General features: G+C 39.1%; 1 protein-coding gene across 1 annotated transcript in view; it reads right to left on the reverse strand.

Moving 5' to 3' along the window:
- The window catches only part of commd10 (COMM domain containing 10), a 78,599-nt gene that overhangs the window by 51,588 nt on the left and 156 nt on the right, over nucleotides 1-26,855 (reverse strand). The window contains exons 2-5 of the mRNA XM_072432633.1: nucleotides 26,129-26,219; nucleotides 25,570-25,680; nucleotides 25,233-25,388; nucleotides 23,543-23,653 (exon numbers count right to left, since the gene is read on the reverse strand). Coding sequence (XP_072288734.1) covers nucleotides 23,543-23,653; nucleotides 25,233-25,388; nucleotides 25,570-25,680; nucleotides 26,129-26,219 — 469 coding nt within the window. The remainder of the gene's footprint in view (nucleotides 1-23,542; nucleotides 23,654-25,232; nucleotides 25,389-25,569; nucleotides 25,681-26,128; nucleotides 26,220-26,855) is intronic.

Below are 26,855 nucleotides of genomic sequence, written 5' to 3' on the forward strand. Positions count from 1 at the left end.
GCTGTTAAAAGGTCTAAATAATGCATACGACAATGATACGCGTTGCATTATTCAAAGTTCGGTTTTGACGTTCGAAGTTGCGAGGTAGAGCAAACTAAAATTGAGTTTGGCTGAGTGTTAAAAGAGCACATAGTCGGATGAGCTCACAAACACAGCGTATTCAAAAGAAAGCGAGTGAGTCAGCAGTGTGGGGCACGGCAAAGAGAATATGAAACCAAAGAGATTTTCAATGTGGGTTTGTGGATCTATGCGTTTGGCAAAAGAAAACTGGAGATGGACAGAGTTCGCTTGTGTTTTCCCCCAAAAAAATGGCTCTGAAAGACATTTTGGAGTAGATATTTGCATGTTCCAAGCCCTGGTGTCTTGAGTTCTGACAGTGCAGAAGTACACAACTTCAGTGGGAGTTTTTTTAGCTTCCAAATTCAACTGAAAACAGGCTCAAGTGATCAAAGTATGCGACCGACCGACCCGAGCGCGCATCACAACATAATCCCAACCGTAAAAGAATAGATTAGCTAAGACTTGTTAAACCCCATTCTGCATGCAAAACACATCATGGTCCAAATGTTAAATTCAAATTATAGGAGCGTTTGAAAAGAAGCCTGTAAAAAGAAGCGTGTGCAGTAAATGAAAAGAAGACGCCTTTGTTGACGCGAACTGTGTTTTTCACAAAGATGTTAAAAGTTCAAATAAATATGTTTCGCTTGAAGAAAAAAAAAAGTAAAGCGCCGTAGAGTGCGCTGCGTGTGATTTTTATTAATGGGTTTTTCGGCTTCATGCTAATAGGCGACATTTAAGGACATTTAACCGTTCAAAAGAGAAGATATTTTGTTTTGTTTATTGCTATGACAACTGTGCTCATTTTCCATGACTCAAAACCTGTAGATATCTGCTATAAGATTGAAGAAAAAAAAAAAAGAAAAATTCACAAGATTACAATAGTTTCCTGGTTAATAAAAATCAATATTTTACCAATTATTTATGTACTGTCACAACGTGTAGAAAGGGAACTATAGGTTTGTTACTAGTAATGTTTTTCAGTCCTGTTTTACTGTTGCTTTTGTGCGTTTTGTGGAGCAGCTTTAGTGCTGACAGAATTTTGTAAATATTTTGTAAACTTTTTAAACCTCTTGTAAATCAACAGGTATAAACTTAATCGAAATCACAATTCAAATGCATTAATTGCACTGCCCTAAGTAGAGTAATATGTACCCAGATTCCCTCCACAATCTACTTTACTGTTTGTGTATGATGACCACAGAACACCTAAGATACCTTTTAAAACTCCAAAGAGCGCCAAGAACTAGTGTATCAAGCCTTTTCCTTTGTACTGCAATTGAGCAATGTGAAAACTTTACTACATATTAGTATAATAGTAGTTTTGATGATAGTCTTTTAAGCCTTGCCCTCAATATGACGGAGTTAAGGATCCCAGAGATAACATTGGCATAACGGAGGGATTGTAACGAAGAGGAAGATGAAAACAAAAACGCTTAGTCCTCTGCTCTCACAGGCTCTTCTTATATAATTTAGAAAACAGGAGCAGCAGCGGATCACGTCTAATGGCCTCAGTGAATTAGCTCTGCCATAGTAAGGCACACACGCCATTAGTCATATTGAGCACAAGTAGAACATCATTATATTTTAAAACCCACATATGCTCGAGTCTTTGTATTGGATAGAGAAGCTGGAAATGTATTGTTAAACTGTTGTTTTAATTTAATGAATAACCTTTACTTTGAAAACTGCTACAAAATATACAATTAAGTGCATTTTTTATGACAAAATGATGAAACTATGGCTCAGGAGATTGTCACGATCTCCTGTACTAATCGTGCCCTTGGGCTGGACTCTTCTTCCACTTTACCTGTGAATGTGCTGGTGAGATATTGGCATTGGTGGCATGTGTGGTATTGGTGGCATGTGTGGTATTGGTGGCATGTGTGGTATTGGTGGCATGTGTGGTATTAGTGGCATGTGTGGTATTGGTGGCATTAGTGGCATTGGTGGCATGTGTGGTATTGGTGGCATTAGTGGTATTGGTGGCATGTGTGGTATTGGTGGCATGTGTGGTATTGGTGGCATGTGTGGTATTGGTGGCATTAGTGCTATTGGTGGCATGTGTGGTATTGGTGGCATGTGTGGTATTGGTGGCATGTGTGGTATTGGTGGCATGTGTGGTATTGGTGGCATGTGTGGTATTGGTGGCATTAGTGCTATTGGTGGCATATGTGGTATTGGTGGTATGTGTGGTATTGGTGGCATTAGTGCTATTGGTGGCATGTGTGGTATTGGTGGCATGTGTGGTATTGGTGGCATGTGTGGTATTGGTGGCATGTGTGGTATTGATGGCATTAGTGCTATTGGTGGCATGTGTGGTATTGGTGGCATGTGTGGTATTGGTGGCATGTGTGGTATTGGTGGCATGTGTGGTATTGGTGGCATGTGTGGTATTGGTGGCATGTGTGGTATTGGTGGCATGTGTGGTATTGGTGGCATGTGTGGTATTGGTGGCATATGTGGTATTGGTGGCATGTGTGGTATTAGTGGCATGTGTGGTATTGGTGGCATGTGTGGTATTGGTGGCATGTGTGGTATTGGTGGCATGTGTGGCATTGGTGGCATGTGTGGTATTGGTGGCATGTGTGGTATTGGTGGCATTAGTGCTATTGGTGGCATGTGTGGTATTGGTGGCATATGTGGTATTGGTGGCATGTGTGGTATTGGTGGCATGTGTGGTATTGGTGGCATGTGTGGTATTGGTGGCATGTGTGGTATTGGTGGCATATGTGGTATTGGTGGCATGTGTGGTATTGGTGGCATGTGTGGTATTGGTGGCATGTGTGGTATTGGTGGCATGTGTGGTATTGGTGGCATGTGTGGTATTAGTGGCATGTGTGGTATTGGTGGCATGTGTGGTATTGGTGGCATGTGTGGTATTGGTGGCATGTGTGGTATTAGTGGCATGTGTGGTATTGGTGGCATGTGTGGTATTGGTGGCATGTGTGGTATTGGTGGCATGTGTGGTATTGGTGGCATATGTGGTATTGGTGGCATGTGTGGTATTGGTGGCATGTGTGGTATTGGTGGCATGTGTGGTATTGGTGGCATGTGTGGTATTGGTGGCATGTGTGGTATTAGTGGCATGTGTGGTATTGGTGGCATGTGTGGTATTGGTGGCATGTGTGGTATTGGTGGCATGTGTGGTATTGGTGGCATATGTGGTATTGGTGGCATGTGTGGTATTGGTGGCATGTGTGGTATTGGTGGCATGTGTGGTATTGGTGGCATGTGTGGTATTGGTGGCATGTGTGGTATTAGTGGCATGTGTGGTATTGGTGGCATGTGTGGTATTAGTGGCATGTGTGGTATTGGTGGCATGTGTGGTATTAGTGGCATGTGTGGTATTGGTGGCATGTGTGGTATTGGTGGCATGTGTGGTATTGGTGGCATGTGTGGTATTGGTGGCATATGTGGTATTGGTGGCATGTGTGGTATTGGTGGCATGTGTGGTATTGGTGGCATGTGTGGTATTGGTGGCATGTGTGGTATTGGTGGCATGTGTGGTATTAGTGGCATGTGTGGTATTGGTGGCATGTGTGGTATTGGTGGCATGTGTGGTATTGGTGGCATGTGTGGTATTGGTGGCATGTGTGGTATTGGTGGCATGTGTGGTATTGGTGGCATGTGTGGTATTGGTGGCATGTGTGGTATTAGTGGCATGTGTGGTATTGGTGGCATGTGTGGTATTGGTGGCATGTGTGGTATTGGTGGCATGTGTGGTATTAGTGGCATGTGTGGTATTGGTGGCATGTGTGGTATTAGTGGCATGTGTGGTATTGGTGGCATGTGTGGTATTGGTGGCATGTGTGGTATTGGTGGCATGTGTGGTATTAGTGGCATGTGTGGTATTGGTGGCATGTGTGGTATTGGTGGCATGTGTGGTATTGGTGGCATGTGTGGTATTGGTGGCATATGTGGTATTGGTGGTATGTGTGGTATTGGTGGCATGTGTGGTATTGGTGGCATGTGTGGTATTGGTGGCATGTGTGGTATTGGTGGCATGTGTGGTATTAGTGGCATGTGTGGTATTGGTGGCATGTGTGGTATTGGTGGCATGTGTGGTATTGGTGGTATGTGTGGTATTGGTGGCATGTGTGGTATTGGTGGCATGTGTGGTATTGGTGGCATGTGTGGTATTGGTGGCATGTGTGGTATTAGTGGCATGTGTGGTATTGGTGGCATGTGTGGTATTAGTGGCATGTGTGGCTAAAGAAGCAGCTCACCAGAGTCAATGGTGAATATGGCAAATTGTAAAGTGTCTAGAATGGGCAATAGTGATTCTCGAGTCTCAATATCATTTACATTATATCATTACAATACCAATACGTTTGTTGACTCTCATTGACGGCAACAAAAATATAAATGAACACATATACGTATAATTAAAATAAATACATATAATATAGATTCTTCAAACTAGCTTTAGCTCTAGAATTTGGCTAATAGTGATACAAAATTGATCCCAGTTTGGCATCATTTTATGAATTCACTTCCTGGTTGTACATCAAGAAATCACATAAGCAAATTCAATAACTGTTACCGAGCTACCATTTTGTACACTGGGTAAACAAACTGCTGCTCGACTGGTGTAAATCTGTCTCATGTCAGGTTTTATCCCACTATATAACAGTTATTTTGTTATTAAACAGTAATACCAAAATATCCCAAAACACTTAATTCTATTTAACCTGAACTATTTATTCCAACTTTTACTTAATTAATTACTACCCACCTCTGCTAATACTGTAGTAATGTGAACCAGACAAAGAAAGTCTTTTGAGTGCAGACACAAAGCGCTCGGAGGATGGAAATGTTCTTTTCTGTTGCTGCTGCGCTGGAGCTGTGGTTTTCTGTCATTCTCAGGCACAAAACATGTTCATGGAAATGAGGCCTCGGGGTGTTTTCACAGACACATTAATCTTCCTTCTCCTGCATTTTTGGGTGTGAGCGTGTCTGTGTTGGGAGCACATCCGGTGCTCACACCTGGTGACATCATGTAGTGTCTGAGTTTTGCAGCTCCAGGGGTAATTTAGGCGTCAGGGATTCTAAATATACATGTGGTTGGCCCGAGGTGGAACAGGTGAAAAGCATTTACTTTGCTTGTTTAGTTGATATTTTTATGATTACTGTATAGTACTGTGTTCAGCAACGCAAAGGGATTATTGTCTGCAAGCGATATAGGCTATACAATAATGTTACTTAGTGGTAACGCAAGAGTACTCTAACGCGTTACTTTAATAACAAAGAAGAGCAGTGACTTAATGCGTTTCCAGGGCAGTAATGTAACGTAATGAGTAATTTTTAAAAGTAGCGCTATCCAAGACAGGAAATGACCAGACACTAAGGTTGTGCTATTCCAGTAAAAAAATCAAATTATTTTTTTTTTTCTTATTAGATTTGTGATAAGTTTTGAAGGACTTACAATGCACATTTTAAAACATCTATGAACAGTAACATTTGGGAGAAGGCTGAACTGAAAACTTATGATTATAGGGGTAACTTTATTTCCTTACAAAGACGTTTATATAGACATTTTTGCAGAGGATTTTGTAATTGCAGTGTTTGCAATTTGATAATTGCAAAAATTTGAATTTCAACTTGTATTTGATTGCCGTTTGGGACCTGTTCTGCATCTGTATAGGCATGAACTGTAGACACTGTAACTTATTTTCTTTGTTAAAAAGGTAAAGCTGTCAATAAGGCGTAATGTTAAAAGAAACTTCATAGGGAAAAAAAGTTGAGGAACTACTGGTGTCAAAAAGTGGTACGGACAAATTCATATTCCTTTGATATCATATTCTGTTGCCTTGAAGTACAGAGTAGGCTCAAATAAATATTCACATTTGCTGTTATTTTGTTTGGTTTTGGAATCATAAGCAGTATTCTCCATGCAATTTGACACTTTGATAATGCAACGTACACTTCAAAATGTCTTCGTCAAATTCCTCATGAGCACTAAGAGATGTATTCATGCTTTTAAGGAGATTAAAAAAAAGGAAGGATGGAAGCAACAGCAGAGATTCTCTAGTTTTTCTGAAAGTAAAAATTTGAAAAGCTTTTATCATGACAACCACATAGTTTCCAAAGGTCAGTAAGTGGTATTTCGAAACATTCAGAAATCAGAAAATCAGAAATCAGTTTGAAAGAATCAGATTTTTTGTGGTTGTGCAAGTGCAGAAGTTTTCGATCCCAAGTCTATAATGAAATGTATGTGTAGGAGTATGAGCCACATTGAGAAACCCCGCCTCAGAAAGTCATTCAAAAAGCCTCTTCAAAAGGATATTGCCTTCAATCATGTTCAAATTCTGCTTTGTTCCGATACATTTGTTTACATGTACATGAAAATGCACGTATATGTCTTGCATGCGTGCGATAGCATTGTGTCTCCTTCACTGTAGTGGGTGTACCAGGCCTTAAAACAGCAGCGAATCAGAGCGGATTCCAGTATCTATAATTCATTGCACAGCCTCTAAACAAAGAATGACTGCTCCCAGCAGGCACGCTTTTGGAGATGCAACATGGAGGCTAAACAAGTCGGATGGATAGGACTTGGAGCTCCTGAAAGGTATTACAGAGAATGACTGACACACATTGAAGTTGGCTATTTTCTCCCCGTCTATTATGGTTTTCTCTGACCCATAAAACCCACAAAACAGACGGGCAAACATGTAAACAGGCTCAGTATGACTCACAAAGCTGTCTCTACAGAGAGACAAAGATGTTTTCAAAACCAGGGCTCATTTCTTTTGTCCTGTAATCAAGCAATGCCAATGACAAAGTGTCATTCATGTAAAAAATAAAATTAAAAGCAGCTTGGGTAATCCTCCCAGAAAAATGGAACTTTTAGACTTGCATGTGAACAGAGGAATGACGACCTATAACATACCGTTGGTTATCTAATTCACAAACATTGTACATTGCGGATCGGAGAAAATGTAAAATTGACAGAACCATAAAATAATAGGAGTGTCAAGATTATTTGGCTGATTCATATTGAAAATTCTAAATTAAAGTCATCAAAAAATAAATCTAAATGTAAACCGCCTTTTTGGTATGAATGAAAAAAGTAAGGTGAATGTGACATAAAGTTTTATTTTATAAAACTATAGTCACTTAATTGAACAATGGCAATTCACCCTGGAGAGACAAAGAGACCACGAGAATGGACTGTTGAGCAAGCTTTATTCGAGAGTTATTTGGCGCTCAGACCCCGGCGGAAGACGTTGCAATCATGGGCACTCCATGATCTATTTGTATTAGATGTCTCCCCCCGGAGCCTGGAGACTGGTGGTGGTAGATGTGGAGAGAAGGTAGAGGATGAGGGGAATGTAGAGGAGGAGCTGGGGAGGCGGTGGGTCGCAGTACGGTTTGAGCGGCCGAGCCATCTGCCTGAGGGCTTAAATGTGGCCGCCTTGTGCCGATTGGAGCGGGGGAGGAGTCACTTGAGAGCGTTGATTGGGGATGAGGAGCAGGTGCGAGGGCCATGGTACAGACGCCCCCTGACCTTTCACCCTACTTCTTTGGCCAGGAAAAACTGCATAACCTCTTTGGGATAAGCGCAGAAACCTGGGAGAGTCCATGGTGAAGGAGGGATCTGACTCTCATAGACGGACAGGCGGGCGCCCGCTTGAGTGCGATGATGGCGCTGGGGAGAGGGGTCCTTCCATGGTGGCCTTGATGTAGATGGAGTTAGGTCTTCCAGGCTGAATTTACGCAGGCTTCATTTAGAACATGGGAAGAGTAATTGTGAATAATTGTGAAATAAAGGCATTTCTTGTTACAATACACACACAAGTCACTATAAGTAAATTGACTCAAAATGATGGTTCATGTTTACAATTAGAAAAAATCAATTTTGACAAGTTTTTAATACAGTTATAAAAAGCTGGCTAATCCACTAAAATGGAATGAATCCATTGTTCATAGTTTAGATATTAATAAACGACCAACCTCTTCAAACTGCTAATTGTTTTTCTTTATTTTCTTTTGTGCATTGATACTTTCAAATTGTATTGTTGCAGAGGAAATGATGCAGGCGCCCTTCACATACAACATGTGTTTCTTTTGTTTGAATGAAAAGGTGAGTACATCTGCATATACAATATTTACATTAAACAAAATCAACCGAAAAAGGTGTAGGCCGAAGACACCGCTTCATGCACAGATTGCATTTTTACTGCAGCACATCTACCTTTCAACGTTTGCAGATACACAACACTCAAACTGTCATTGGCCTTCACCATCACTACTGCTTCACAAGAACAAATGTGCAAAGGCCTAAATTTCAATTCCATTAAATTTATTTTTGTAATGCCTGAAATCCCAACAGCAGTTTAATTACCAAATATATAGCTGTGTTTTGATTCATGTTATAGTAATCCTGTGTTCTATCCAATTATTTTGTATATTTTAAGTGTCGCCAGAAGACGCTATAGCCCAGTGTTAGGCTTGTGTAAAACAGAGGAAGGTTGATTACACAGAAAAAGCTGCATAATTAATAGCACATGAACATTCAAGTTTTAAGAAATAATTAAGAAAAAAGAAAAATCAAAGCTAGTTCCCCTCTACTCAGCCAACGAGTTTAATGTTCTGTTTGTTCCACTTTCTAAAAGTCATTGTAATTGCCAATTGAGTTTATCTTTGCCAAGATAATTATTGTGTGTTTCTTTGGTGTGTTTTGTATGGCTCTGAGTGCTAATAGCTAATAAATAAACAGCTAATAAATTATAATGTTTATGACAAATTCATGAAATCCAATATTGATTTTATTTTCAAAGGTTGAACAGTGCTCCAAACCACATGTTTTTAAAGAAATATGATTGGCTGTGAACGTTTAAAACACCCAATCATATCGAGCATTATTCATGTTTTACCTTTTTTTTTTTTTTTTTTTTAGTTTTCAACAAAGTAGCGCGACTTACACCCTTCCTTAAATATGCACAAAAATGTCTGATGTCCCTCCCCCAAAAATACTATGTAAAAGGAGTGTTGTGGCATTAAAATGGTGGTGTTTTGTGAGGCGGGTTTGTTTTAAATCCATTCATATGCCGCCGTGAGTCATCCTACAAAAGCTGAAAATAGCTTTTCCCACCAACAGCTCCGACAAGGGTATGTTCTTGTTCTGATGCGGTCACAATCAGAACACTTAGCCGCACAAGCCACAAGGAACACATCGACACACAAATGTACACAGATACAAATGTAGAGAGAACATCCACGGTCAGAGTTAAACCCGAGGCTGTAATTAGAATTGATTTGTTTGTTTGTTTGTTTGTTTGTTGTTGTTTTGATGTGCCATAAGTTCTTTCCATTACTGTTCAGACAAATACAGGAACAAATAGTCTTTATGGTTATTTTATGAGTGTGTACAATTTGCGGTAATATTTTGTTACTTTTTTTTTTAAACTTTAAATAATTTTAAAGAAATAAAATAGTATGGTAAGCCCTACTCAAGTGTTAAAGTGGTAACAATGAATGACATCAAAACGTTTTAATAGTATAATGGGAATAAACTTTAATTTCATGTATTTGAGCCACAAAGACACGCGCTCCAAAGTTTTCAGTTACTTCAAACCACATCCCCACAGAGGACTATATCACAGTTATAGAAACAGCAATTGGTAACAAGAAAATGACTGTATCAGAGGCTTCAGACCGGAGTTAATGTGCCAAGCCGCCTTCCTCAAACATCACACCTGAAGAGAGGAAGGCACTCTCAGCACTACTAAAGGATCACAGCATTAACAAGGGACACTGCACTGTGATCCTCATTACAGCTGATTATAAAGCCAAAGTCAACAGCCTCCTAAAGGACATGACCACATATGTACATTTGAAAAGAGACCCTACCAGTGGCACCAAGAAGGTGAAGGACTGTTTACAGAAGCTTGAGAAGAAGGAGGTTATAGACAGGCCTATGTATTACATACTGTGTCCTGGAGAATTAATTCCATGCATTTATGGCCTCTCACAAAAAGAATGTCCCACTTAGACCCATTGTGTGCTGCACCAATTCCATCACATACAATGTGGCCAAGGCTTTAAAGACAATCTTTGAACAATATTTGTATCATTGGTGGGGAACACAAGTGGAAAAACACAATTTTGACAAAGTGAAACATCTCCCAATGGATTCAGATGATCAAATGGTTTCGTATGACGTGTTGTCCATGTTCACCTGCATCCCGACCTCGGAAGCAGTATGCGGAGTCTGAACACCGCATACTTTCAATTACGGGGACGTTTCTACAGACAGATTCACGGCTGTACCATGAGCTCTCAATCGTGACCAACTTGAACATGGAGCAGTTTGAAGATGGCATTGACCTCCTTTTCAGGCAGTCCTCCATGGCTTTGTTACCGCTAGGTGGATGACACGAGAGACTCAAGAAACAAGAACTGGAAGCGTTCTCAGAACTCATCAATGTGGGGGACCTGAATATCAGGTTTACAAGGGAAGATGCTAAGGCCTTTCGTGATTGTTCCACTATCAGAGGGGAGGACAGGAAGCTCCAGATAGAAGTATATAGGGAAAGTAGTACCTGCTCTTTGACTCTTACCATCCACTACAGCACAAGCTGGAGGTGATCAGGACATTACAACACAGAGTACAAGAAGTACCCACAAGTTTAGAGGGTAAGAGGAAGGAGGAAAAACATGTCCGGAAAGCTCTCTCAATTAAATTAAATTTATTAACACAGAAGGATTACAGAGCACCGTTTATTTTCATCTTAAAGTCACAAACCACTTTTTTAAGACAGTGAGGTGAAGCTTCTAAGCAAGAGAAGAGACGAAGAGAGGAGTTAAGGAGGCTATTTTTGTTTATACTTTTGACATTCGTAGATAGCGCAGACAAGGGGTTGTTCATTACATTGGGCAACAAATAATAACAGTCAATATTGTAGAAAAAGATTAACTTGTAGTTATCTGGACTGAAACGTTTCGACTCTCATCCGAGGGTCATTCTCAATCTATGAATGAATCATTTCGTTCTTAAAAACAGAGTCCAGATGACTACAACTGAATCTTTTTCAACAATAGAACACTCCTGGACGAATGAGGGATTACACCGACAACAGTCAATATCTATATATTTCAGCTCTATTTTCTAAAGTTCACACAAATCTAAAAATAAATAGTCAAACAGTTGTGGCCTGCTATATTTTTGGAGCATTATTGTCCTGCAAAACTTTAGATTAATTCAATTACCTATTATTTTATTTCTTTTAGCATCCATGCTAATTTTGGCACTAATTGCTAATGGTAATAATCCACTTCAAAACAGTGCTACACGTGGTAATGTTTTCTCAAAAGGCTGTCAGTTGCCAAACAGCCCAGCTTTTTTTTTATCATCGTTTGGAGGCGAATGTTATATTTCCCATTGTAAATACCTCAAAACTAAATGATAAAATGAAAGTAAGCGCACAAACTGTGGAAAGGTCAATAGACTTTTTTAACTCACTAATAACTTTTGTTGTTTAATTTGTATCCTCTATACGCATTTATAGTCAAGACTGAGTTTTGACCTAAATGTGCTTGAACAGCACTGAAAAATAGGACACTCCAGACCTGTGAATTTATCAGTGTACCTTCCCTTGCAACGCCAACAGATCTTCAGCAGCAGTGCAGAAACCTCAGCACCAATGGTCCCTGAAGGAGTGGGCCACAAACCACTGGGGCAGCAGATTTACTTCATACTGTTAACGCTTTAAAGAGAAGGACAGCAAAAACACTACAGACAAACCCTGGTACTAATAAAGAAAGTACTAAGTCAATTTAGTGACATCTGTATGTAAACATCATGGTAGCTTACTTGTTTTTGAGGAAAAAATGTGAGATTTGCTATTTAACTTTTAAAATCAGAAGGCAGTTCACGATGCACATTTTATACAGAAGCAAAAGAGTCAGAAACATATTTTGTAATTAATATATATTATTGGCAAGAATGAATTATGAACTGCCAAATGAGTACTAAGTTTATTCATACAAATCATATTCATTAAAATTGTCCTTCACTGAACTGAACAGTGAGTATGTGCAGAACGCAGCCAGATCTGCCTCAGTGAACGACTTATCCAGAGCCCAATGTTTACCAGACTTTTAACTCACTGAATTTAGAACAAACTGTCATACATACAGTAAATTGACAAAACGGGAACTAGACTACACACTTTGCAAACTCAAATTAATAGCAAGATGAGATGCTAAAGAGTCCAGTGACTTATCAGTGACATATAATCACTTGTAACACCAACAAACCATAAATTCCCATGACTTAATATACAGTACTCCATTGTTAATCTCAAATCCTATTCTCCACCACAGTTTCACAGCCAATGTTTTACAGCTCAGTTAACAGCACGGAAGAACCTATAAAACATGCCAAACTAAGATTGTGTAGTGCAAGATTATTGCTACATTAAATTATTATGAACGTTCCAAATGAATGAGCTTATTTTGTACAAAAGATCAAATTCGTGCTATTGATGGTGGTAGAAGAATTGACTAAATCTACTGAATCTAATCAAGTAACTCAAGAAAAGTTTTATCACAGGATATTATCTAAGCAGAAGTAAAAGTACTCACTTAAATTGTTACTTTAATTAAGTTTAAAAAGTAACAGAGATGCAACCCAACTCAATCAGTCTCATCCTACAGCCATAAAACTTCTACGATCTGCTTACTAGAACAGAAAACACTTTTTGAAAGCTGTGTCGAGGTACTTTCATCTTAATCTACTAAATGTGCGAAGCGTGTCTTAAAAACGAGCCGGACGCCAGCCAAGTTCTTGTTACTATGAGCCCGACCAAACCACGCTGGACTGTGCCAGGGCATAAGAGGTACTCAACCCCTGCAGCCACAGCGAAACAGTGCATTTTAATGTATTAGACTGGCACAGGGCGGGCACCCAAGTCATGGAAACTAAATAACAAAGTAAGCAATGTGTTTTATGTGTAAGAAACAAACTGCAGGGATATGCGCTGTCCACGGTGAGACCAAGTTAGCCCATTACCCTGGAAGCCGGTTAGTGTCTTTGTGGTATGTAGACACTGTGGCACAGGGACGAGGGACAGTGAATTGTGGTCAGGACAAAATTACAGTGAGAAAGCAGAAGATGGAATTGAGATTTAAAAGTCCTGCCCCTGAGGCTACGGCGTCATTTAAGGTAACGGAGGTGCTGTGAAACATTAAGGTGAAGGAATTCTTATACAAGTGAAAATAGCATGGGATTTTTGTCAGCATGGATCACAAAACTTATCGCCACTGTCATAAAACAAAACATATCTGCGGTGTCTGTCAGAACCCTACATCCTCTAAATCAGGCATGTCCAAACTACGGCCCGGGGGCCCAAATGCGGCCCTCAGACCAATTTTTATTGGCCCTCCGGCTTCCTGCTAGCTTGCTCCAAACAACAAAAAATAGTACTTTTTACTTTAAAATTGGAAAAATTCAAGCATTTATGTTATACCAACCTAACATTAATGTTCCAAGTCTTATTAAAGCTGTTGAGGCTCATCAAAACCATGTCAAATGCAAAATTTCAAATTATTCACTTTGGCATTAGACAAATTTGACATTGTTGGGTAGTTTGCGGCCCTCTGTGAAAAATGTTTGGACACCCCTGCGCTAAATGCATGTGGTACAACTGTGGTACAAAACATAGAAACAATAGCAGTATTGGCTCTCAGGAAAAAGTTAACCTACTGTCTTTTTACTACCTTTATTTGATGTAGCACCTTTCAAAATACTCAAAGCATTATTTCTTCACCACTCTAAGCTGCCTATTTGTATGAGAAACGTGTAATGTGCTTTTCAATAGATCTAAAATATTAGACGCTAAAATATAAGTATACTCAAGAGCATGTTTAAAGGCCAATATCAATACAAATGATGCATAATATGTCCTTTAAACGTGTTTTATATAACTACCGGTATGTATAACTTGTATATATGAATATCAAACGCCTTTCCCCCAGAGAAACCCAGAGACATAACACTTTGCACCCATACTGTTTTCATCTGCTCCACTTAACCCTCCTGCAAAATACTCCTTAAAATAGCTTTCAACTGAACATCAAAGGCTGTGTGCAGGGCCCGATATGAGTTTCTGTTTATTGGTGCAGGCAGAGGAAGTGCGTTTACCCTATCATTGCACCGAGGATGACAACACCGCCAGGCTCCAACCCACTCATTAACACTCGTCCAGAAAAGAGCAACCTCCAAACGCACACTCCTCCGATACGTGGTGCCAGCTCAAGACCATGTCCGCTGTGGTTTTTTCACAAACGTAGGTGCTAATCGTTACTTCAACTAATGTAGATACTAATTTCAACAGGTTGTCATACTGAGAAAATGAACGAAGACAAAAACATGCAGCCATATTCGAAAAGGAGTGCGAAGAAGATGACATGGAAGTTTGTAATGTCGATTTTGATAAGGAAAAGGAGTAGAAAAAGAATGTAGTTTTCAACACTAATAGTACTTTTTTTATATTACTATGCGATCTTCATGGTCTAATTTTGTATTGTATTGTATTGTATTTTCATTTGGTGTTAAACATTGCATTAAGATAATATAAGCCTTTATTTGTCCTACAATGGGGAAATTACAGTGTTGCAACACAAAGTAGGTACAGAAGTAAATAATAAAAACATAACTTATAAAAAACTTACATTATAGAAAAGCTCTTATAAAACTCTTATAAAAAACCTTATACTATATAATAGTAACAATAGTGACACTCTTATTTACACCAAGATGATACTATTAAATCTATATTGTAAAGATGGTAAAGGTAAAGGCGACTGAAGTTTATAGACGTTTTCCATGTAATGCACATTGAGCTTTTTTTGTACAAATCAAGTCAGAAACATTAGTAATATAACAACACTAAATTGCCCAAACAAATCGTCAATAACAGTTACAAATGACTCAACGGGCTTCAAATGCATCACATATTAGCCATGCTTGCAGTGAACAAAACAGTTTTCTACTTTTCGAGCCTACTTTTTAAATGAATAGAAATAATTTAGCTCTGTGCTTCTGCAATCAGAGCTTCTTGTTTAACCCAAAAGGATCTCTCACCCTGCCAAGACGCACATAACAGCCGCACATAACAACTCTTTTACCAGAAAAACAGGCACATCGGAGAATCACAGTTTTTACCATCCCTACCGGCTATGGCAAATTGGCACGGCAATCTCAGGGAATTAATGGTTACTGAACAACACCAACAGCCAGCATAGAGATAACAAGAGAAGAGGGGTTTCAATTTTTGTTTTAAATTAAAAAGAAGGTGGATTTGTGAGGTTGAAGACTCTCCTATAGGGTGCAAAGCATGTACCGTGGGTGTGCTTAACAACAGCCCCAAATCCTCTAGGCGCCTTTCGAGAAGCCAAAAGATCTGGCACAAGTGGAGGTTGGTGGGAGAAAAAGAGGGCGATGTGGAGTATGTAATGGGGTGAGGGGTGTCAATGGGTGCCCCCTTTTGGTGCAAAGACAGCAACAAAAAAGCCATGACATCATCGTATGGCAAACAGCCCCCGGAGAGGACGGATAGGAGCGCACCCACGGACACGCATTCTGCCAGCGCGGGGCCCATCCTCTTCCAACGGATAAGACCTGGGACAATGAGCCACTCACTGAATGCGATCTCCAAAAATCCCACCGAAAACAAATGGGAGCAGCGGTGTGAAGAGAGAGGAAAAGATGGAGGGAGAGAAGAGGAATGAAAGACTCTTTAAAAAAGGCACAAAGCAACAAAGCATCCGGGGGACATGTAGAGCAAGGCAAGTAGAGCTTTAGACAAAACAGGCTTTGTCCAATCGCGCTGGTGGTGGTTGGTAGCATAGACGCTCTCCCGATATATTGATCTGCGGTGTAATCCCTGCAAAGGAAAAGATGAAAAGATCCAGTCGGAAGTGCTGCTCGAAGTGTAGGGCCGACTTGACAAGAAAGTGTGGGAGGCAGTTGTTTTTAGCTTTGGGTGGAAGACTGCAGAGACAGGGAAGAGGCATGATCACAGCAGAAGTCAAAAATGTGTTGTTTAATTGCGTTGCTCATCACAGCGGGTTAATACATCGAGTCAGAGGCTTCTCGGGTAGAGCGGGGATGTTTGCAAATGAAAAGCATCTTCATAAGCCAAAACAGAAAATATAAATGAGTGTATCAGGGAGTCTGTCTTGGTTCCTGCTTTTATAGCAACCTGGCTGAGGATTTGGTTTGTGTTTGGCACAAACTGCAAGTAGGAAATAATAAAAAACGTTTTTTCTAGCAACATAAAAGGTAGAATTATGTAACCGTTGGCGATAGCTATCTGCAATCCCCAAGAATATTTTTGTGACAACTCAGACACTGGGAAGTGTAAAATGAACCACAGGGCCTCTATGACGTGAACAGACACTTGAATCTCGTGAAATGGCACACAGCTGGAACCATTACAAAAGACACAAATAGAGAGCATCATCATTTGCCGAGGTGAAAATTATTGATGCATTATTCATTTTATGAAAAATCCTAAATTTGACATTCAAAAACTGGAGCTGTGGTGTTCTATCTTCAAACCTTTGTGAAAAAGTGCAAGTGAAAGCCACAGGGCAGATAAGAGAGGGAAAAGGATGACACAAGCATACTCAAAACACAACTTATAAAACAATATTTTGATGCCATTTATAACAAACTAAATATTTACAAATTAAGGTATGTATTTTTATATTTATTGAACATAATTATCATAACTAGGGATGTCACGATGTCAAATTTTAGTGTTACGATTATTGTGAGGAGAAACAAGACATCCCTAATCATAATTTATATTGAATAAATCATGTTCAGTAAAAGCTGTTGATGCACCAGACTATCATTATGAGTATGAGTATATGAGCTCCCAGTCAAATTGGGGCCAGATTGTTCTCCATGTGGCATTTTGAACATGTGAGATCATGTAATGTGTGCACTCATTGAACAGATTATACTAATCCTTCATCCAAGCATCTCGCAGGATCAAGCTGCAAGTACAAAGTTGTATTGTAGTACATTTCAGCAAAAGGTGTTTGTCAATATGCACATTGATTTCCAGACTAAAATAGCATTATGAAAACATGTCCACGGTAACAATAAGAGTCTAGAGACAATAATAAGTTGTCATATCTTATTTCATAATATGACTACAATGAATACAACTACTGGCTAGAACTCACGCAGTTTCGAGTCTCGGGATGTCTGGGGTTTCATGAGCATGTTTTACCCCATTGACCCAAAATAATGGAACGTTTCACAGTATGGATGCATTTTTTTTTTCATTACAGGTGCTCTTCTTGTTGAATAAACCTTGAGTGATCTCGTCGCCACAGATCTGAGTTCTGAAGTGAGAAGGTGACAGCCCTGTGGAGTCACCTGCTTGTCTCAATGGAACTAGATATATTTATAGCCATACGGTGGAACGTTCAAGACAAGCAGGCAGCGGGCCATCGAACAGACAAGTTACTAAGTGCATCGGAGTGCCACTTTTCATGTAGACAGTTATACATATACAGTATTTATATTTATTTGTTTTTTCATAGTTTTGGCCGGGGTGCAACTTATACTTCAGAGCAACTTATAAGTGATGTTATTTGTTATTTTCACACTGGATACGCATTTTACATGTTGATTATTTTCACACTGACATCCACAAGAGGGCGCTCTAGGCTCTAAGCGACGCAGAAGAATCTGCACTTCCTCTACCTATAGAGTTTGGAGAGGAGTTTGGAGAGTTGTTTAGAAGTGACACAGAGGAAGAAGAATGCAATGGATTTAGTGATTTGGGGTAATACTGATGCTTTGGTAAACTTGTTAGCATGTTCTTTATGCTATAGTTATTTGAATAACTGTTAATTTGTTACGTTAACATACCAGACACTTACCACAGTTCTGTCTGTGCGTCATGTAGCTGAAGGTGTTAGCGTTAGCATACGTACACCTATTCATCATGTTCTTTAATCTATTATTATTTTAAACTGAATTTCAAGATTAAATGTCTGTTATTGGTCTTGGATTTCATCAAATAAATTTCCCTCAAAAATGTGACTTATTCTCCAGTGAGTCTTATATATGTTTTTTCTTCTCCATTATGCATTGTTTGGCTGGTGCAACTTATACTCCAGAAAATATGGTACTAATGTAACGTGAATTGTGACAAAAAACAATGCATTTACGGGACAAAATTAAGACAGAGAAAGACAGTTCGAGCTGACTCAGAAGAGACAGAAATCTACGGAGACGAGAGATGCGATGTGATCCGTCGAGGCTTTTTTGTGCGTCCACACGGCACTTCCGCTTGAGTTCTCAAATCGGCAAAAAATTGTCCATTAAGCCTTTAATATGAGGTATAGTCCACTAGAAACAGACTCAACATTGCATTTCAAAATCCAAATAAACCTCAGCAAACATATAAACTTGGACTCTTAATGCACAGAATTCAGTCAGCAAAAGTAGCACTTGGGAGAGTCGGGTAAACTTAGTTCTTGGTCCACTTTAGAAATATTTCAAATCCGTCTGGAGTCAAATTCGGTATATTTTACTTTTGAGGTTTGAAACTAGGAAATTCTTACTTTATCCATTTTCATCGAGCAGGTGGGAAGCTGTAAGTTAAAGATAGCCTTAAAGTGTGAAGCGGCGCATGAGGAGCAGCATTAGCTCACTAGCTACGACTGAGTGCCTTGTGCGACTTTGCATGTGCATAATAAATATTAAAATGAGTGGTGGCTGTGCTGGAATGTTCTGTATTATAAATGTCATCCAACGCCTCGACTGTGGCTCTGCAGTAAAGAAGAATGCCATACAACAGAAACAGAAATAAAGATGGAGGGAGTTTAAAATGCCTTTTGAAAACATATATAAAAAAAGGAGATTATTATTCCTCTGCGTTTCTACAAAAAAAAACTTGTATAGAGCTAATGTAGAGAAAGCTTCAGTTGTAGTCATCCAGACACCATTTTAGACTCTCATCCAAGAGTCATTCTCAATTAATCAATATAGAGCTAATCTGAATTCCAGCACTTGTTAAAGGACTGCCCACAGTGCTGGTGCTCTTGCTTTGCATATTGTAGGCGTAAGTATGTTTTAAGAGTTTCTTAATTTTATTGATTGTTTCATTTGATGTTTTATTGGCATTTTATTTGGATATGCTGTGGTTGCTTGTTTGTTTGTTTGTTTGTTTGTTTAATCTGTATTTTGTTTGTATGAAGATACTCACACACAACAAATTCTCTTTGGGTTTCCCCTGTATAAAGAAATGATAAATACAAAAAATAAGAACATTGGCATCTTAATTGTCCAAGTTGCATTGGTTCATTTCAATTTTATTTTATTATTTATTTTATTCAAAAAAGATAGAAGACAAAAAGTTATTATCCAGTACAAAAAACTCCTAAATGGAGACCTGGAACCCAAATTATATAAATATATTGACAATAAAGTTTAATCTAATCTAATCTAATCTAACAGTCAAGTTAAACATGAAAAGATGGCTAGAGCAGAGAGGAGCTAGTATCTTCCACGTTTCAAAAGGCAATGCTATCAACCCCGATTGGTTCCAAATCCAAGAGGAGGAGCTCGAGGGGGCCCCGGAGTGTGAGGTCATCAAAATATAATCTGGGCAAATGAACCAGTAAAACATGGAAATAATGGAAAACGCTGGAGTGTTTGTCTCTACAAACTAAGTCCCAGGGAGCGAAATGTGGCCCTCAGACAAATTTGGTGTTAACCCATAGTACATTTTGTAAGTTTGAAAATTCTCTGCCGTCATAACTTTAGCATCAAACATTTTGGTATGAAACAGATTTGACATAAATGTTCCAGGACCTAAGAAAGGATGTGGTGGTTCGGTCAAAGGCTCAAAGCTGTTCAATGCGGACTCTGTATTGACCACTTGGCCCTCTGCTTCGTTCATGTTTCCTAATGCGGCAGGAAACTTTGGACTGGCCACTTCCTAAATGATGTGTTGTTGGGTCCGTAAGATGGCTTGCAATAAATTACCAGGAACACAAAACTACAGTTCATTTGAAAGCATAAGATTGTGCAGCCAGTAACTTCATAACGGCCCAAACAGAGATTCACAACAGCCGGCTGTAGCTCATATATGGTTATCCAAAAGTGTGCCGTGACATTATGCTGTGAGCCAGACTAAATGATTTGTCAATACAGCATTTTCAGACAACAAAGACAGATTGAGTTAGCTTCCTAAACGGCTGCTCGGAATATGATCCCCATTCGATGTGAACCTTTTTATTCTCTGCGCGCCCGACACTCAAACCACCACATCGTTCAGCTGTAATGGCCTATTGCACGAGCTGTGGGTAAAGAGCAGCAAAAGCCAAGAACCATTTACCTGGAGACATTGGAACTGTATCCATTAATAAATAAACCTCATATTTAAAGATAGCATGGTTACCAATGGTTTGATTTCACCATTTTGAAACAGAAATGTTGCACTGTAGATGTTTAAAATGAAAAAGAACATTCAATGACATTCTTTTAGAGTGGCAGGGGCTTATGCAGCTATAGGAGATTTATTGTTCTTGAAATAAATGTACAAACAAAGATCCTCAAATGTTGAACCCTGCCATTATTTGCCATTCACTTTAATCCAAGAGTCATTCTCAATCTGTGGATCTAGTCTGAGAATTCAGATAATTATTCTACTCCGAATATGCCCTGCCCACCGGGCGGAACCTACTGATGAAATGTGATCACAGTTTCACTTGAGACTTCTCTTCTCTGTATCCTAACAGCCCTAATCGCAAAACCCTATTGTAAGGTGGCTGGAGCTCCCTCCTCACTATGGCCGTCCCCCGCCATAGACGGTGTCCGCCCCATCACTCTGAGACAAATTTTGATCCTATTTTGATCGTATTAGTAAATTTTTATTTATTTTTTTCAACGCATTCCTTTTTGATAAAACTTGCTTTCATTATTGTTCATCATTGTATGTTGCACCAAATCACCAAAACAAGTTTCTAGACTGTGAATTTTGTTCACTGACATGGCAATAAACCTTTTCCGATTCTGATTCTGACAGAGTGCCTGATTAGCATCAGAATGGCCTGGGCTTCTCCTGTCCTATGGCTTCAAAACACTATTATATACGACGGATAAATTGAACCTTAAGTCTCCATTCCTGTTTAAAGAAAGATTATCTTTTTTTTTTTAACAAAAATAGCCTCTTTAACTCCTTTTTCAAACCCTCTCTTCTCCTGCTTAGAACCTTCATCTCACCGCCTTCAAAAGAGGTTAGTGGCTTTAAAATAAAGATACACGGGGCTCTGTAATGTTGAATTAGAGGGCAAATTCTGTTTAGTCTCACCTATGTAGCTCTTTACAACTTCCCTTGCTGCATTGGACAATTTCATTGCTCTGTTTTTGTGTGGGCATCTTGTCCTTTGGATGAACCAGTTTTTAGTTGGCTGTATCTGTCTCAGTATGTTTTTTTTTTATTTTAATAAGCAACTGGTGTTCACTTAATGTCCATAATTAGCCACGTGCATGTTTATTTAATATCTTAAAACATTTGAGAGTTACTGTCATCTCTCATTTACAGTATCAAGCATCATCAAAAATGCATTGAGGTTGTCACATATTGTTTACTGGATAGAGCTCCGTCTCCTCCTCAGCCTCAGGGAGAGTGCAAATGAAGCAGAGGCCTGGTCACACAGGATTCCCATCGTCAGCTTCGGACCAATCAATAATGTACAACTGTCTATGTTGCTCTGTCTGCCCCCTCATGTCTATTCCAACAACAACATTTACCCATTGCTTCCTGTTTCATTTTAAATATATTATTGTCCCAAATTATTGTGAAAAGAAACATTACAATTGAACAATTATTCACCATTATCGACACAATTATCGAAATTCACACTGTGGTCTGTATTACCTTTGCCATAATTATCAATAAACCAAATCATTCCGACATATAGAAAAGCTGCAACTGGTAGAAGTCTTATCATTCTGTGTCAATTTATCATGACACTTGGAGCAGAATCCAAATTACATTTAGTGATAATCAATGCAGTGATTTGACACAAATTATATTAGGTTGTTTTGTAAAAGTCTGGGAGACAAAACAGTGCCACAAAAGCCTGAAGCCGTTATAAAAGTCCATGCAGATTATATGGTAACTACTGCTCATCAATTATAGGTCAACAGTGCCACCTGCAGGCCAAAGCAAGAACTCGCACAGACGAGTCAATCCCATGATAACCAGCCTCTTGTTTGTAGCCAATGGAAGCTATCTCCTGCCACGAGGGAAATGGTGTGAGTGAATTTAAATATGTTGACAGCAGTTTCCTAAGCCTAAGGAAAAATCTCTGCAAAAATAGTTCAGAACAGGCTCTTAAGTGAAAATAAAGAAAAGACAGATCTTTCCTGGCGAGTGGCTACAGGCGGCTTTTAAAACAGGATGAATTTAAATATGTCTGCTCTAATTCCTCATTTAGCGTCTCTAGTCTCGAGGGACTGGAATATAAACTAGCGCAGAGAGAAGATACTTGACTAGTCATTTGGAACATCACTATCCAAGCAACATGAAATAATCAAGCTCACAAACAAGCAGAAATTGGCTTTGGCGCAGTATAAAAACACTGATGAACTATGACGTAAGGAAACACATTTTTGACTCAAACAAGTATGATTTTCTGCCTACTAATGAAAACTGTATAAACACAAACATTTCCAGTAATGTACTTCTAAACCAGCAAAGAAATATAATATTGAAAACAAATCGGCGTTCTCAAATCCTCTGCATGCATGGCCACATATAGAAATCTTCATTCCTGCCAGAAGTATGCCTTTTTTCCTCTCCCCGAATGAAAGCCTCCTTTGTAAAGATTGAAGAATGAAACAGCAACCAAACAGTGTTTCAACAGTATCTTAAATTCGATTCTGTTTGACACTGTACTTCTTGGATGAAAGCCCAACAACAAAAGCCAGATTCAGTCCAATTCTGGCAGTGGAGTGAGCCTCTCCAGAGAGCAGAGCTGCCCTGGAGGATGCAGATAACAAGCTCCCTGATCTACGCTCTTTACACTACACTTACTGCAGCGCCAGATGCCTGTCTACGTCTGGTTCAAGACACACACCAGTGGGATTAGCATCTATTAGCAAAGAAACTAGGCCAGATTGGACGAGCCACTAATTTGCCACTAAGCCCTTGAACTGACATCTTGTTAAAATTAATGACTGTTAGAAGCAAAATGTCAAATCGAAGGTTGAGTTCAAACTTCCTCCTCTGTCCTGGTTTGATCCCATTTTAGTTTGGACATGTTCTAGTCCTGATTTAGGGTGCATCAAACATTTAACTCAAAAGTAAACCTCTACTAGATCCAGACAAGAACAGAACCAAACAAAGTCTAGTAAAGACTAAACTGGGCTCAAAGTCCAGGTTTAGTCACAACTGTAATGTGTGTGTGAGACTGTGAAATGTGAGCGCTGCACATGTACCTTCGAGTCCTCACTGTGGAGCCCGAGCTGGAGCACAGCACTGGGGGACTTCATCTTGGACTGGCTGGACTGAGCCATCAGCAAATTCAACTGCCACCCCACGTATTCCAGCTGCAACACAAAATCATGACTTTAAAGTCAGTATTTATTTATTACAAAACCACAATATACCTGATTCGTTACTATTACCATTTGGTCTTATACTAGCTTTGATATACACCAAGACCATTCTAAAATGAGTCAAGAAAGGTCAGGTTTAGTCCCATTCATGCAATTCTTTTACAGTGTAGATTTGGGGGCAGTTTTATATTAGTGTAAATGAGTATCTATTGTATCTCTTGAGTATCTGAGTATCAGTCCTAGTGTTTTTGCAGTGTTCTTTCCACTGCCTGCCCGACTGGTGGTGTGATTTATAGATTTGATACGCCATCAACGCACAGTGACCTCTGATGTATGTGGGGCTCTGAGTCGAGGCAGAGCAGTAAGTGTTTTATGATGGTGAAAGAAGCTGTGATAAAACTGCACCTGAGTTATAGGGTCTCAAGCCTGTACAGCATCTGCAGACAGGTGGTGTCAGCAGGGCAACGTTATTTAAGACCACAACTAAATGAGAGATTTGACAAGGATGCAGATGAAGAACATGCAGAGTCACCAAATGCACTTCGGTGCGGACTATTTAACCTAAATGTTGATAAATGTTGGTTTTATTAGAATGTGCTAGCACTAGTAGCATGGCAGCCATAACGTTTAAGAAATGAAAGCTATCACATGAGAGACATTTCTGCTCCTTCCCTCATATGTGCCCATGGGTCAAAACAACATTAGTATAAGTCTCAAACATTATGAGAGATTATATATTTGAAGGTGACACATCACACACTCGTCTTCTTGTGAATAATGGGGGGTTAGTCAGAGCCTGAGACTCCTGGGTTGAATTTATTAAATACAAAATTCTCGAATAGATATTATTCAAAGTTGAAATGAATAAGGAGATAATGATGAACAATGCTGCTCTGAGAACATGTTGGGAGGGTTTGCACTGATTGAGTTTCTGTTTGTAAGTCAGCTCCTTAGATTGAAAATAACTTTCGAATGGAAACCGAAAGTGAAATGTCTTGTCCAACAATGAAGCTTTTTCTACTATCTCTTGATATTGCAAAACCTTTTTTATGTTTATTACAAACTGTATCAGTTGGTTCTATATAGAAGTAATTTAATGGTTTGATTTTATCTCCATCTCATCTATGCTGGTGTCACAATGTAATATGAAACAGAACTGGGGGAAATCTTCAAACGCTGGAGATGCACTTTGATTGTTTCACTGATTTTGCATGTTTTTGTTTTTTTTTAGGAAATGTTTCCACATTGGTGTTGGTACCTAGTGAATATTTTATCAGACAACTAGCTTTACCTCAGGCATGTCCAAACTACGGCCCGGGGCCAAATGCAGCCCTCAGACCAATTTTTGTTGGCCCTCCGGCTTCCTGCTAAGTTGGTCCAAACAACAAAAAGTTTTTACTGTAAAATTAGAAAGATTCCACCATTTTGATGTTATACCAGCTAATATTAATGTTTCAAGTATTGTGGATGCGCATTGAAACTATGTCAAATGCAAAATTTCAAATGATTCACTTTGTCATTTGTCAAAATGCGACCCTCGGGGAAAAAAGTGTGGACACCCCTGCTTTACCTTCTTGGGTGCAAAGATGTTGTGCTTTAGTTTCTCCACAAGCTCAGGCCCAGCACTGGCCCAGGTTTGAGCAAAGACCTCTGCTTTGTCCTGGTTTAAATTAACTGACTCCAACTGCTGCTGTAAAGAAGCTGGCTTCACATTATGATACACAGCCTGCAGACAAAAGAACAGAAGCCAGTACAAATAAATGTTGTTATTTTTAAAGGAAAAATCATAGCGTCAGCTCATCACACTATTATTCAAAATGCAACAGTGACACCTGGTGGACACACAAGGAAAAGCAGGCAGCTGTAGCCTACTTTATTTGCTATGTATTTTTAAAAGGCAAAATTACCTGTTCCAGAATGAAGGCAGAGGTTTCCAAAACAAGACTCAGGGCTTGTTTATCAAGAGACAAAGCTGATTCTAGCTTCTGCTCCTCTTCTTCACTAAAGGTCCTCTCTCCCTGTGAACAATAACGTGTTATGTTCAAGTCTTGTACGGTAAATACAAAATATGTAGTAATAAAACAGTTATATAAATTTGGAAATGAATAACACAAATTCACCTTGTTTCCACCTTGTCTGCATTTGTCTTATCCATGCATTTCTATTATGGTTATTATTGGTAACTATGAACTACTCATATTTTCATTTCCAATTCTATTTGCTCTTTGACAGTAATATTTATATTTTGTAACTAAGTTTGGCTGTGATCATACCTGTACACAAAATTGGGAAGAATCAGGAACGATCTCTCTCATTCTAATAGCCTTGTTTTGGTCTAGTGGACACATCCCCAACCTGGACTAGAACAAGTCCAAACCAAGTCCAAACCAAGTCTATCGGGACCAAACCAGGACAAGTGTAAATGCAGCCTAAATCCAAGTCTAAAGAACTGGACAGCGCACGTACCTTCAGGTGGAGTCTCTGAATGATGCGCGAGATCAGCCTGGAGAACTTATTCACGTCAATGGAGTTGATGAATCTCACAGCTTCTTTTATGCTTTGAGGAGACAAGACTTATTAGACAAGAATGAAGAATAATTATTCGGTTATTTGAGGTGGTTGTGTGTGAGGGAATGATTTTAATTTAATTAGTAAAGTATGTTAGGTTATTATATGCAATGTATGAAAAGCTATTTATAATTAAAGATCGGTTTGGTTCGATTTGATTTAGATAAATGGCCATTTTCAAACAATTTTTGTCTCGATATCCCCTAAATTATGTATTATGGTCAACCTTTAGTAAATATAAATATGTCTATTATCATATTATTATCTATTATCATATTGTCAATTATACAAAATATATATATATTTTACATGTGGGATACAGTAAAGTCGTATGTTATTCGTCCAGGAGTGTTCCATTGTAGAATAATAGTTTTTTGAAAATTGGGATTTTTGAATATTGAGAATGACTTTAGGATGAGAGGTGAAACGTATCGTTTTTCAAAAAACAGTGTCCAGATGACAACAATTGAATCTTTTTCTACAGTAAAGTTATACAAGTTATACCGTTAAGTCACGCATAAATAACAGAAAAGGAAAGTTTTGCGTTTCGGGTGGATAAAATGCCAACTGCACAAATGAATGTATAAAACAGTTGCTATATGGCTAATAAAGGCTAAACTCTGGC

This window comes from Eucyclogobius newberryi, unplaced genomic scaffold (genome assembly GCF_026437365.1).
Source record: "Eucyclogobius newberryi isolate DKJ021-1_F unplaced genomic scaffold, fEucNew1.0.hap1 SCAF_6, whole genome shotgun sequence".
Lineage (NCBI taxonomy): Eukaryota > Metazoa > Chordata > Actinopteri > Gobiiformes > Gobiidae > Eucyclogobius > Eucyclogobius newberryi.